At 38.1% G+C, this 15,203-nt stretch overlaps 1 protein-coding gene across 2 annotated transcripts in view; it reads left to right on the top strand.

The window, feature by feature from the left end:
* fndc3ba (fibronectin type III domain containing 3Ba) overlaps positions 1-15,203 on the top strand; it is a 140,603-nt gene that overhangs the window by 69,812 nt on the left and 55,588 nt on the right. For both annotated transcript variants that reach the window (XM_051917714.1, XM_051917722.1), the window contains one exon: positions 14,019-14,095. In XM_051917714.1, the coding sequence (XP_051773674.1) occupies positions 14,019-14,095 (77 nt within the window). The remainder of the gene's footprint in view (positions 1-14,018; positions 14,096-15,203) is intronic.

The following is a 15,203-nucleotide window of genomic DNA, read 5'->3' as shown; positions in this document are numbered from 1 at the left end:
CCAGTGGAAATTCATGCTGGTGTTCGCTGGATTTTTCAGCAGGGAGTTGCCACTGAGCATCGTTTAAGAGACAGATAGAGGGTGAGAGATATTACGGCTCCTAGATTAATGTTTCTCCCCTCTGAGTGCCTGTTTTTCTCAGCGGCCGATATAAATCTGTAAATTGCTCTTGATTTGGGTATCTGACTAAGCTGGGCTGCCTGCTGCTTATTCAGTGTTTACAGGACATGAAGTGTGTGTCTCTGTGGCCCTGCTGAGATCCATATATCACCTCTAACGCTCTCTGGGAGATCTTTCGCTTTTGGTGTGGTGCATGTACCAGGCTGATGGATGGAGGACGAGCATGGCCCTGGAGGTCCAGTTGGTTTATGTTGTGTTGGAGGAGTTGTATTGGAAGGGTGAAGGACCACCCATGTTCTGGCCTCTCTCTTTCGGTCCTCCCTGCTCATCTGCACACGGACAGGAATATACACAGACTCCAGCTTGACATAGGAATCCCTGAGAAATCCTGTGTCTCTGGGCTCAGAACTCTTCACACTCACATACAACATGTAAACAGCATGGACCCATGAGTGTACATACATGCGATTTATGATTAGTAGGTTTACAGAGCTGTATTGTCAAGGCACCTGTGTGTATATACACCATTAACTTTCAGGAAATCTTTCAGAGACAAGCAACACGTCTGGGAAAGTTAATGGGGAAAGTTCATAAGCGGCACTCTCTTGACTAGTGCTCAACGGATATGGGTTTTCCAACGGCTGATGGCAATGTCAATATTTAGCGAGCATATTCACACTACCGTTCAATAGTTTTTTGGTCTGAAAGATTTTTGAATGTTTTTGAAAGGAGTCTCTTATGCTCACCAAGGCTGTGTTTATTTAATTAAAAAATGTGAAATATTAATATATTTTAAAATTTAATTTATTCCTATGATGGCAAAGTCATTAGTCTTCAGTGTCACATGATCCTTCAGAAATCATTCTAATAGGCTGATTTGCTGCTCAAAAAACTTTTCCTTTTATTATTAATGTTTAAAACAGTTATGTGCTGCTTTTTTTTGTGGAAACTGTGATACATTTGTTCAGGATTCATTAATTGAATAGAAAGTTCATAAGAACAGCAAATTTTGTGTAATATTATTACATTAATAACTGTTGTTAATGCAATTATTAATGCAACACATTATTATTATTTATAAAATATTCAGAACAATGTTGTTACTGCTGCTAGCTTTGGTCAGATATATGTGATTTATGGTCGAAACTTTGGAGAATTATGTTGTGCATTGCTGTGATATTGTATGCCCTGTGTTCAGAAACAAATGTCCAGGAGGGAGCTGTTTGAAGAGGCCATCATTTCATGATTTCACTTCCCATCAATTCATAAAATACATTTGGTGCACATCACTGTTTTGTCCACGTGCATGAGCTATCTTTGTAAATATAGAGAAAGCCTGAGTAAGTCAGGAGGGGCGTGTGTTCTCAGGGGGGGATCAGTCTCGGTTCAGGGGCTTTCCTTTCCCACAAAGGCCTACTATACAGGGGAGCGGTCCCAGGGGAAGGGTAATAGAAAACTGAGCTGGCAGGGAAGAGCCGGGGCTGGGCCTCACTGAGAGAACAGGCCCTCCTCAGGGCACTGTGTTCTCAAAGGTTTACATGCTCCCAAGGTTTCAGCTTTACGAGGCCTTGTACCTCTACAGCTGTTTGACCTGCCTGTGAGTGAGGATGGGTGTGCATACTTCAGTATGCTCTTTCATAGGGTGGAGGCAGGTATGGGGCATCTTTTTTTTTTTTTTTTTCTTTCCCCAGTAGGGGCAGGGTTCTGTGTTAAAAAGGTTATTGTGGAGGATACTGGCAGGTAGTAATGGACAAAGATGATTCAATTAGATTCTCTCACTCATTTTGATGCTTTAGAGATGCACTCCTGCCAGCTGTTTGTTTTGAGGTGATTTCTTTTATTGTAATTTTCTACAGTGTGCTTTTGCTTTTGGTCAAATTTACCTGCAATTCATACATTTGTGGTAAATAGAGGTATACAGCGTCCATCAATTTAATATTAATAACAAATATTATAGTTGTTTTTTAGAAAATAACCTTTTATTTCCATTCTAAATTCCAGTTTTATTTGATGGAAATTAATTTTATTCAGTAAGTATGCGTTAAACTGCTCATAATGACAGTGGGTGTAATGATATATAAGTGACAGTGGGTGTAACGATATATTGTTATATCGATATAATGTGATTTAACAACATGTAATGGTGGTGTGAAAAATATGTTTTTATCCAAGACTAAGCTTAATGCATTTATAAGCTACAGTTCACCCAAATATGAAAATTCTGTACTCACCCTCATGTCGTTTAAAACCTATAAGATTTTCGTTCATTTTCCAAACACAAATGAAAACTTGAGAGATTTCTGGATTTCTCTCCCTCCATGTCCTGTCCCCTAAAATTTAAGATCCCAAAGAGGTCATAAAGGCGTCATAAAAATAATCAATCAATCAATCAATCAATCAAGCGGTTTAATCCATGTCTTCTGAAAAGACACAATCACTTTATATGATGAACAGATTTACTAATCAACGCACCAACTGTAGTAAACACTGACGTTCAAATATTTGTGCATGCCACGCGAGAACATTGATTTGCATTGATCACCTGAAGCGCGTACAAGCTGGAGTGGCACTCCTAAAAAAAGAGAAAACACAAATATTTAAATCACCATATCGCATTTTTAGTTTTAGTACTAGTATGATGATTCAAAGCATTTGGTAAATGGTTTCTTCTTATCATGTAAGTGCATTAAGAGATGAGTACCGGGAGAATCTGTGTGTATGCAGCCTGTCTGTGTAAGAGATCCAGCGAAACTCTTCTTTATTTTGGCTTAAATGTTACAATGTTACAAACAATTTCTATTTCAAATAAATGCTCTTCTTTTAAACATTTGTTCATCAAAGAATCCTGAAAAAAGAATGTCACAATTTTCACCAAAATATTAAGCAGCAAACTTTTCAACATTTGATAATAATGTTTCATGAGCATTATTAATGTTTCTTTCTTTGATAAACATGTTTATTGAGCACCAAATCAGCATATTAGAATGATTCTGAAGAATCATGTGACACTGAAGACTGAAGTAATGATGCTGAAAATTCAGCTTTGCCATCACAGGAATAAATTACATTTTAAAGTGTATTAAAATAGAAAACAGTTTTCAAATTGTAATATTTCACAATGTTACTGTTTTTACAATCAAGTAAATTCAGTCTTAGTGAGCATTAGAGGCTTCTTTCAAAAAAAAAAAATGTTTTTTTTTTTTTTTTTGTTCAAACTTTTGAATACAATAAAAACAACAAGAGACTTGAGTCTATGCTATTTCTTGTTTTGTTGTCCAGCAGGCAAACATCTAATTTAATTACTAAAAGTAGCCCAAGCCGCATGGTTTAAGATATAATTTCTTTCTGTAGCACAAATGGTGTTGAAACAACTAACCTGGAGTTTGAACAATAATAATGATGCCTTACAGTATTTAGCAGACATGTAAGAGAGAATAAAGTGTCCTCATTAGGGTATTAGATATTTGGCTACTGAGCTGGGTGGAGACGTGCAGCATTCAGCTGGAGCTGCCAGAGTTTAAAAGGACAGACATGCAGGAGCACACCCAGCACACGGCCCATGCTGCACACACTCTTCATGACTGGGAGCCATGTTTGACAGAGTGTTTTCAGGAAACATAGCGTTTGCCTGTTTCTTTAGCAGGAGCAAGCAGCTGCTCACTGTCTGCTGCTGCAGGGCATGTGTGCGTTTGAGTGAGTACGACTGAGAGAAAAAGAGAATTTGATGAGTGAAGGAATATATACCAAGGGGGCAGAGAGGACGTCATCTCTTATAAATGTACTGGTGTGTAGGCATGTTTGTGTTGACTTGGGTTTGAATGTTCACTGGGATCCTGTCATACATCTGTTTTGCTCTATTGATGTTCTGTGGTGTTGGTTAGTAGTAGGCCTGCACAATTTGGGGTAATATTTTTTCCTCAAAATTGTGATTTAAAATGCGTTTTTTTATGCTCCAGTTTTTTTTGTAATTTATATATCAATATGACAAAAATACATAAAATATTAAACAAAATAATTTTTTTTTCCTGTTGTAATATTTCAGTGTAAAATAAAATTTTATTTTGCAGTACAACTAAAATTACAATACTAATATTTATGGCTCTCTTAATTTCTTTATTTTCAAACGTTAAACAATCAAGCTTTTATTTTGGCAGAAAACTGCAGGGAGACTTTAAAGCTTGTCTATTGACAGCAGCCATTTTATAAGCACTTCTCATAAATCTATGAAGATGGTTGGCGCATGTTGCGATGCCACGTTACGTCACTGCTAATTTACATAAAGTCAAGCTCACTAAATGCCCCATTTTAGACCATCAGCACACTAAAACCCCATTTGAAGTTGCATCACTAAATTTACCCGTTTAAAAGTACCTAAATAAAACAAAGAAAAGAAGATAAACTGGCCAAAAACCCTGATCATCAAACAACAAACTATGCGACCATCCTCTCCCATCCTAATTTTAGTGCAGTCTCAGTTTTTCAGACACATCCGATAAAATTCTTACATATAGATTGTGACAGAGTGGATGTCCTTACTTTAACAGGTAGCAAAAAAGCCTTGGGGTTGTTAAGTGATATCAGTCTATGACCTCTAGGTCAAAGGTCAACCCCTTTTGTCTTTGGTGGATTGATATAACTGTTCTATATTTGGGCTTGTTTGATGTTTTAAGTGTTTGTAAGTAGGGAAGTGTCTTAAGCAAGCTTAGGCGTGCACAGTCAGATGTGACGGATACCATGTGGTCTGTGTCTCGACCCTGCCCTGCCTGTGGCGGTGTGCACGTCTGCCATTCATTAAATGGATATATGTGTGCAGTATGGCCGAGCAGCTTTCACTTCTGTTTCAACCTCTTTGCTACTTCATTTTTTGTTATTAAGCCTCCGGACCTCAAAAACACATCATTATAAATCATCAGATGTTTTTTGTTCCTGCACTTTCCCTTATGTTTTCACAAAGTAGCCTCATAGATAAGGCTTCAAATCCAGCTGAATCTGCAAGAGACACTGAGATTGTGATGATTGGTTCCAGAAATCTCTTCCAGAAAATGTTTGAGTGACACCGCCTAATCCCAAGTCATGCTTAGTTTAGTTTAGTTAGGACCAGATACTCATCAGTTGCTCTAATAATACACTTGATGAGATTCTAATGGAGCTAGTGATGAATCAAGTCTGAGATCCTGCCAGGAAGAGATGATGAGCACAGCTCTTTACTGGATTTCTAAATCACGCTCTTTTATGGACCCATTTCTCTCCTTAAAGGGCCTGACTACATTTGTACTCCTCTAATGTGACAGATGAGCAGCTTTTAAAGCATCATGTGGTATGCGAATAGAGTTTTCTAATGATGGTGTAAGTAAAAGTGTGTGTTAATGTGTGTGCGTGTGTGTTTGAGAGGATGTTCCCTACAGACTGCAGCTGTGCTGAAACATGTCTTCAGTTCTCTTTACAGTCAACCGCAGCAGTAAACACGACACTGTGAGCGTGTCTGACACTCTCCATCTGCATTGTGCAACAGCAAATGCATGTCATCAAGTTGATTAAAGCAACATCATGCTAATACATTCAGTCTCATGCATATTTTTTTAGGATTAGTGAACCAAATATAAAAATTTAAGAGCAAACTGTTGAAAACACATTGGTTGACCTCTAATCTGAATATTGTGGGGATATGCAAGTAGTTACATCCCTATAGGCTGTAATACAAACATTTAGCAAGCTATAACCACCGTAGCTGCTTTGCTAACAACTCTATGAACAGTTTTTTTTCCAAGTTGGAAACTATGAGTCGTATTCATTAGCTCAAAACAAAATATAGGCAGCTTTAGCAGTTAAAGCTTGTTAGGAACCTTATTTCTGGTTGAACAAAGAAAAGTGCATTAATATGATTTAGTACTGTATTTTGCTGCCATGAACAACAAAGCTTCACATGGATTCATTTTGGTGTAATGAGTGTTGCCATAGAACGAATCATTTCAGAGTCCAAGGGCGTAAGCAAGTCAAAGTACAATTTTCGTGTTGACATCTAGTAATTGTGCTAATCCAGACATGCAAACCCAGCGTTAAACTCTGACGTTCATCTGTCTGTCAAACTGAGCGTGCCTCGACAATTCCCGACCAAAGGAACATGATAAACTGTACCCTGCTCTGTTAGTACACACGTTGTCTGAAACGTCATAAAGTGTTTTCCATTGACAATATGTCAGATTTTAGAACGGTGTATAGAATTTTTTTTTTCGTGATGTAGTTTTTTTTTTTTTTTTTTTTTTAATGGACTCCTCAGGGACCTACAGTACATCTGTTTACTGATCAAATGTGATACCCTCATTATAAGTATAAATTTTATGTCCAGACTGGAACACAAACTGCATTAATTGGTCTCTGCTGTATTAAAACTTGTCAGTGACTGTCAGCCAATTGTAGTTGGTCAAGCACATTCAATTCTTATCCAGTCACAACAAACATGTCAGACCACGCTAACCTTGTTTGTGGTTATTGGCACGCTTCAAATTGACCTTCCATGTTAAGATTAGGTCATTTGGCTTTTTAGACCTTTTTAGGAAGTCGAATGCCAAGATTAAAATACCAGTTTTTTTTGGGCAAGGCTCTTAAGGTTTTCGCCGTCTCATCATCATAAAGCCCTCTGAATCTTCTGTGTAACAGACTCATTGGTCTGACTAACTGACTATAAATATAGCACTGATGACTCACTGAAAGACTGAATACACTGATGACCGATTAACTGACTGACTAACCAAATATAATACTCATTGACTGACTGAATTTAGCAGTGACCCATCAACTGATAGATTGAAATATTGCTGGCTAGGGGATACATTTTTGACTTTATTTAGGCCTGCTGAGTGACATACTAGCATAATTCAAGCCCCAAATTCCTCCTAGTGGGATGGATGGTTTAGGATAGGCTGTGCTCGGCATGGATTTCTATAGCCTTTTGACTAGGCTGGATGTCTGTGGCAGGAATTTCAGTGTTTTCTATGCCAAATCAAATATGGTTTTATAGATTCTACCTCCAACAGGGGCTCATTGAAATGTCATAAAAATTACATCGATGTCCTCAGGGCTGCTGTGAAAGTAAACAAATATCCACCAAATCTCTTTATTGTTGGAAAATTGATGCATTCGCTCAATAAATAATGAATGTTAAAGGATTTTATTGGCTGGGTGAAGGTCTAGGATGGAAAATATTCTCACTCCAGATATAAGGAAGAAAGCTGACAGTGTTTCCACTCTCTAGCTCTACCTCTCTCTCTCTTGCTCTAATTATAGTCTGGTTTGACTCAATTAATTGAAATATTGCAATTCAAATTGATGTGTTCCATATTGCTATAAAACAAGCATATACATTTTAATATTTGTAATAAAAGGCTTAATTTCAGTGGAAAAATCAATGGAAAGTAGAATATCTGAAATGCATGCTTTTTACATTACGTTTTACGTTTTAATGTAGGAAAAACTCAACATAAATGAGGTAAATTATGGGAAACCAATACTGTACAGTACAACTTGCATTTAAAATTACAATACAATTTTTTTTCTGTCTTATGTTTCACTACCTTTAAAATGTTTGGGGTCTGAAATTTATTTATTTATTTTTTTTATTTTTATTTTTTTTTTTGAAAGAAATTAATACTTTTATTCAGCAAAGATGCAGTCAGTAAATACTTTTACATTGTTACAAACAATTTCTATTTGAAATAAATGCTGTTCTTTTCTTTCTATTTATCAAAGAATCCTGAAATATTATCATGGTTTGTACAAAAATATTAACACAACTGTTTTCAAAATTGATGATAATAAGAAACGTTTCTTGAACAGCAAATCAGCATTTTAGAATGATTTTTGAAGGATCATGTGACACTGAAGACTGGAGTAATGACTTACATTTTAAAATATATTAAAATAGAAAACTATTTTAAATTTACTATTTCACAATATTGCAGTTTTACTGAATTTTAGAGCAATTAAATACAGCCTTTTTAAGAATAAGAGGCTTCTTTGAAAACATTAAAAAATCTTAGCGACCCCAAACTTTTGAATGTGGAAACTCATGTTTTTTTTTTTACATCATTTTGATAATTTTGAAGAATCATTACACAACTGTGGTGATCACCAGAGACTGTCAAACTCCACAAAACATGAACCATAACTTAAAACAGCATAAAAGTGGTCAGTACGACAATAATCTTCACCTGTGGTCTGTTCCTCAAACAAACCTACTGTGAGTTTCAGATAAAGTTAATGTAAATGACATTAGAACACTGGAATATAGTGAATTCATATAGACCACGTTAATGATACGTTATTTGATACGCTTTTTGAAGCTTGATGGCCCCTACAAACTGTTTTTGTATGGCAAGAGCTATCGATTCTTCAAAAATGTCTACCTTTTTATAGACAAAATAATATGAAGGTAAGTAAATTAAAATTTCTTTTTGCTGAACTATCACTTTAAATTGAGTCTTGGACTACTCTTATTCCTCTTTTTATCTTCCCTTCTGAGAGTCAAAATCACTGAGGTGTTATTGTAGTGACCCAGGCTACGTATATATTGATAAAGGCTTGTTTGAGCATGCAGCTTGCAGCAGAACCTCCAGTGGATCTGTGAAGGCCTAATGCTGATGCAGGAGAAAAGGACCAGGTGCTGCAATGGAGGTACTGAGGGACTTAGACTTGGCCTCATTGGGTTCTTCTTGCGCTGTGTGTGTGTGTGTGTGTGTGTGTGTGTGTGTGTGTGTGTGTGTGTGTGTGTGTGTGTGTGTGTGTGTGTGTGTGTGTGTGTGTGTGTGTGTGTGCGCGTGCGTGTGTCTGTTGGCTGCAGAGCTGCAGGAATGCTGGTGTTTGCTAAGTGGAGAGAACTACAGAGACTGTCCAAACACACGTCTGTTTGCCAACTGGGAGCATATTGCTGTCTCTGTGCTGGGAGCCTCAGTGGCGGGCCCCTGAATGGAGCCTCTTGTGCGGAGAGAGAGGAGAGCTGGCCACTGAGATTGTAAAGACAACAGCGCTTAGTGCCACTGCCCTCTCCAGTATTCTGGAAGTGCTACAAGAAGACACTGTTACCCCTTTTGAAACCTAAAAACCTGTTATCAGTGCTGCAGCCTTCCAATGCTGCTCATATTCATGTAGATTTGTCAGAGTGCGTGTTGGGTTATAGTTATGTTTTAGAATGAGGATACGCTGCTGTTCCCATCTCTAGCGGGCCTGATAAATTGGAAGACATTCCTTTCCAGATCAACCTGCCTGACGCCCTTGAATTTCTTATCATATTTCAAATTGCCTGCTTTCCATGTACCCATATGCCTGCCTCATGCAGTCTGTAAAATACTGTCCCATCCTGATATACATGTTTTTTTGTTTTTTCTAAGCTCATTGTTGTGAAGTTGTGAAGGCTTTTTTTTTTTTAATGTAAAGGCTTTTTAAAAATACTTTTCAAAGAGGCCTCATGCCAACCAAGGCTGCATTTATTTGAACAAAAAAAGTCTATATTAAATTTTATTTTTATGTTTATCACTGTGAATGAATTGGACTTTCCAAATGCTTCACATTGGAATTAATAGGAAAAACTAGACACATCATGTTGCTCAGCCACATTGGTGTAAGGCCTGGATTAAGAGCCAAAAGCCCTACATAGTTCCATTGGCCAGTTTGACAAGTCCTTATGTCCTTTTGAAGATCCCATATGAAAACCTAATGTGACATCCATCATTCATCTATCTGCTTAAACAAGCAGTACTTGACCGGCACTGGAGTGTACTTCTGACATGGAGCGTGCTTCGAAGGAATCAAATGTTTTAGCTATGAGAATATAAATGGAGAATAGGGTTCCGAGCTTTGGCATGCTTCTGGACACTCATGTTGGAGAGGAGATGAATTTTGTTGCATTGCTGTGGCATGGATGAAAGAAAGCTGCCAGTGTGGGCTCAGTGTAGACTTCACATGAGTGCTCTCTGTGTATGTACAGTACGCCATCAGGGAGAGCAGGACTGAAAAGGCATCCTCTGTGTGATCGGCACGCACACCAACTCGCACTCCACCAGGCCTGACCGTGGCTCCAGGCAGCTCTCGGCCTCAAACTGAACGCTTCATTAAAGCGTACTGACTCCTCTAGGCCCACATGTGTTCCCCGTGCTCCATTGTGGAAGAAAGAAGGGATGAATAATGTATTTCACATTAAAGGATAGAGCCTTTCTCTTCCTTTCTGCGTAGTCGTGTGCCGGACACTCATGGACTCTCCAGAGCATACTGTAGGTCCCTCATATAATACATACATCCTGTTTCCAGTCTGTACTTCTGACACAACAGTACAAAGAAAAAGTATTCTGGCAGTACTAGAGTGCCATATCATGTCAGGAGTATTAATTTCAATTTCCTTTTTTATTTTTCCTTTCCATTATTTTACTTTAGTTTATATATAATATGGTACTTGATTAGCATATTCATGTGATAGATTTTCTGTGGTGATACCGCAGCTCATACAGTTCTCATGTCAAATGGCGAGCGACTATATCTCATCTTTTGACAGTTTTGGCATTACCACTTTTGGTAAGGTTTGTAGCCAAGCCTGGAGAAATAAACCCTCCTCAGCACTATTTGATATTTTTTTCCACGACTAGTTGCCTAATTTTCCTTTGCCATGGCTTACAAATAGAGAAAATTATATCATTTATTACAACTTTCACAGACATCATTTATTTATTGGTTCAAGATGTCCAAGATCCCCACATGCAGTTGGATTGAGCGCAAAATCCATTTCATTTACGTCAGCAGGAATAATCTGAAGAAGCCACAGCTCTCCCTGTCTGTCTGCTGATTCTCTGAGTTAATTATTTCAGTTATTATGATGATCCTAGTACATTTGTTTCAGTTGTGTTTGTGTAATACTTATATGTGGGTGAGTGTACACAGGACAGACCTTGATTTCTTGTACTAGTTAAATAAAGTTGGCTAAACACACAACTTGCATGTACTGCAAACCCAGCTACTTGCACACTTTCATATACTTACATACACCTCGACTGGCAAACACCCACTCATTCGACTTTGCTCTGACTGACAAGCTGTTTGTGTTTATCATCATAGACTAATTTGTTCTACAAGGATTTGTTCTGCTGGCAAGGTCACCGTCTAGGGCCACTCACACAGGGCCCCTGTTGTGCAGCACTCGTACACGTACACACACTTCCAGTAAGGACTCCTCCTCTGTTCTCACCAGTTAACCAAAAAAGAGTCCTTTGAAGTCAGCTGGAGTCTAGCTGTTTCTGGAACAACAGCTTCTGAAAACCCCTTTACCCCTACTGATACGCTGTTGCCTTGTAAGATTTTGTGTTAATTATGTTTTTACTTTACAGGTTTTGTCTCACCAAGTCTTCAAATCATCTCACACTTTAATACTGTAGCTTTCCATACTACAAACTACTCATGAAGTTATGATTTTAAACTACAGTCATTCTCTACTCGTTTGAAAATGTAGTTGGCTGCAAGCGATAAGTGGCTAGCTGCAGTCAGGCTACGGTTTTGAGTTTGCTATTAGCAGTAAATAGCTGGATACAGTCAGGCTACGTTTTAGAAAATGTTAGCTACATGCTATTTGCGTTTATTCACATATTTACTGTACAAATGTAAAAGTATTTTTCTCCCTAGAGCTTAAGGAAACTGACTCTACATCATTTGCAGTGCTTCATGGATAAGAGCGGGCGCTAAAGAATTATTTTGGTGCGAATTGCTTGTTTGGATTCCCTGATTAGTAGTGATTCCTCAGCAGAATCAGTGGTAATGTTTTTTAAAAACACAATTATATAAAAATATATTCAATATGTTGAAACATTGCAGGCTGATGGCTGAACAGCATATACAGTCAATTAACAACCTTTTAGCTCACAGAAGGTCTGTCTATTAGTTTATAAGTTGTTAAATTAATTCCCACGTTGGAGAAAATGAATGTGATTTTTACTTTCGGAACCCAGCTGTTGCACTCTATAGCAAGAGTCAGTCAGGCTACTTTTCAATCAGAACAGTGTGACGAGAACTAGAACATCTAAAAGAGCCAATGATTTCTCACAGCTTTACTGAATGAGTTCCAGCTGAAGATCTGATAGTGTTACACCCATTATATTGTTTAGAGGGAAACATTTTTTCACACTTTACACGTGTAACATCTTCTGAGAAAGATTCATCCCTCTTTTCACTCCTATTCTAGCACCTCTTTCATGAAAAACGTTCCAGTTGACCAATTCTGGAATGTTTCTTCAGGATATGACATAGTAGTGACTAGCAATGTTGTTGTGAACAGGCTTTGGCAGCTAATGAAGAATGAACTGTAGAATTCATTACAGTCCATTCTGTGATTTATACTGGCCAAAGCATTGCAGAGCTGACTGCTGCTGTCTCAGGGGGGGACGATGTCTTTACCAGGTTTTGCCAGACCTCCGCTACTGTGAGCAGAGAGAGACCGCAGTGGAAAAGTCAACAACACAAGTTGGATTTGCCTTGGGTTTAAATATATTTGTTCCAGTGAATCTAAAAATGGCTAATGGAGGATTTGTCTCTGATTTACTTTAGACTAACTAGTGGATGCTTTTATCCTAGAGGTTTGAGTTCAAGCTGCTGACTCTGTCTTTAAAAACATCTGTACATTACATTTGGAAATGCTGTTAAAATGATACATTTCCCCATCCATTTCTTCTCTATCTTGCTTAACAGCTTCAGGGTATAAACAAGACAACCTAGTGAATGTTTCTGAAATATTTTTGAGAAAATGATACTAGCTAACAAATAAAGTGAATGTTTATTTAGAGTAAAGTCTCACAGCAGGCTTGAGTTTGTTGCAAGTATTCAGACAGGTGCGTGACTTGTCATGAACGGTGATCCCATCAGTCATACAATCAAAGTGAGCAGGGGATCTGGAGAATGAGTGTGCAGTAAATCAGGCCTGATGAGAGGCACTCAGCAACGGAAGAGTTTCCATGCTGCTTGAGTCCTTTCCAGCTCTCCATAATGCTCTGTCTGGACTGCTCTAGTTCCATTACCCACAGCCCTCAGTGCCGTGCCAAGTGGGGTGGCCTTTATTTGTCTGTTTGCTATGTTTGTTTGTATGTTCTATTTCTTGCTGGTTGGTATCTTGTAGTTATGCCGGTTACCAATGAGGATGAAATGATATATATGTATTTTAGGTGTGACCCTGAATAGTCGACGATTCGATGCTTCGATAGGAGGAGCCTGATTCGACTACAAATCTCACGGTCGAATCTTCGCAGAGGTGTTATGAAACGAGATATGGGGTGCTCAAACAGACTAACAGTCGAATCTAGGCAATCTGATTCGAATGTTAAATGGAATTAGGAATGCTGCACTCTAAAAGCAAAGATCAGGTCAGCCAAAATATTCAATAACTGAACATGCAATGGCCAGAACATTCACAGAATGTAATGAATAACAGAATAACAACCCAGTTCTGTGGAAATATGGGGGGTTTTCTGCAGAAGTCTGGGCCTGCTGATCAGATGCCAGACTTAATCCCCTTTCACACATAGATTCCATAAAATACACGGATAATGTATACCGGGATTTGTCCCAGGATTGTATGATTTTGGTTCATTCACACTGCCGGTCATTTTCTGGAATATAATTATTACTAATTATAAAAAAAAAAAATAAAAAAAAATCTTTGTTTTAATCAAAAGCAACATAGCAGACCAAGACAACAGTTGTTCACAAATGAATTGTGGTAACCATGTCAACTTATCAAGAAGAGGGTGCATTTCTTGTTAAAACTCATTCTGGTCTTTTGTTTTGCCTTTTTCCTCAAGTGATTGTAAAGTAGGAATGTTTAGCATACCTTATAACATACATTTGACCATTTGTTTCTTTTCCTGTATGCACAGGGCCTGCAGAGGTTCCGATGATGTCACCCAATGGATCCATCCCACCCATCCATGTGCCTCCTGGTTACATCTCCCAGGTGAGTGCAATATTTCAAAATAATATCATTAATAAATATTACAAATTCAGCTTGAATATGGCTTGGAAAAGGGAAAAAAATATGTATTTATTTTTTTCCACTACAATTATTTTGACTCTTCCCTCAGTATTTAAAAAGAAGGAAACAAGAAAACCATAATATCCTCTCAGTGGAAGCCAGGAACAACATGCCCACATGTCCATAGACATGAGCTGGAATATTTGTTTTACACTTCATTTAAATGACACCACACATTATAAATTAGTAGAGTTGTTACTTGAGAATGTGCTTGCAAGTGTAAAAGCTTCTATCTTTAAAAAAAAACAAAAAACTTTCGATAATTCTCACAGGACCGACCTACCTCCCATCCTCTTACCTCTCTGTAAGTGAGACCTGTGGCCTGTCCAGGGCTCTTACATCTCTATTATGATCCATTAAGCATTATACAAGAGTCTGTCGTCGTTCCAAACCGCATGGTTATTCCTATCTGGCAGATGAGAGGAGTAATCAATATGTAGCAAGTGCTGATCTGGAATGAGCTCACCAAACCGTAATTCTTATCTTGCTCATGATCGGCCAGACATGAAAGCAGACCCCTGACCAGTAGCTGTTGGAGAGATACAATCAGCACGACAACGGCTCTGGGCCTGGAGCCTAGTGGTTACATTACGTCTTCATTTATAGTTCAACAGACCTCACCTCAGCATCTACTGACAAATGCCATTTCTGGCTCTATGCTGGTGTTAGAAAGGACTATTAAGATTATTTGTAGTTTTTTTTTTTTCTTGTTTTGTTTTTTTGACTATAGTTGATTTTCTTATTCACAAGATTATTTATTTATACCTGTTGTTCTTAACCTCTAGGTTAAGAAGAATAAAAAATGGGTTGTAGTGTGTCTTGTTTTTGTGACTTTCACGCAGTGTTTCTATTGATGGTGCCATGCATTTATTCCTCAAGGGCACAGTGGTAATTGCTCATGGCACCCTTAATCATTCATGTAAAAGATGCAAATGCCAGCTAGAATGTCATGGAGGGCCAAGCAGAGAGTAAATACATGTTAAAATGTCATGGAGGGCCAAGCAATGTTGGGGAGACATTCCCCACCTGA

The sequence above is a fragment of the Ctenopharyngodon idella genome, chromosome 2 (assembly GCF_019924925.1).
Source record: "Ctenopharyngodon idella isolate HZGC_01 chromosome 2, HZGC01, whole genome shotgun sequence".
Taxonomy (NCBI): Eukaryota; Metazoa; Chordata; class Actinopteri; order Cypriniformes; family Xenocyprididae; genus Ctenopharyngodon; species Ctenopharyngodon idella.
Note: the sequence above shows the minus strand (reverse complement) of the source record. Positions and strands in the feature narration are given on the sequence as shown.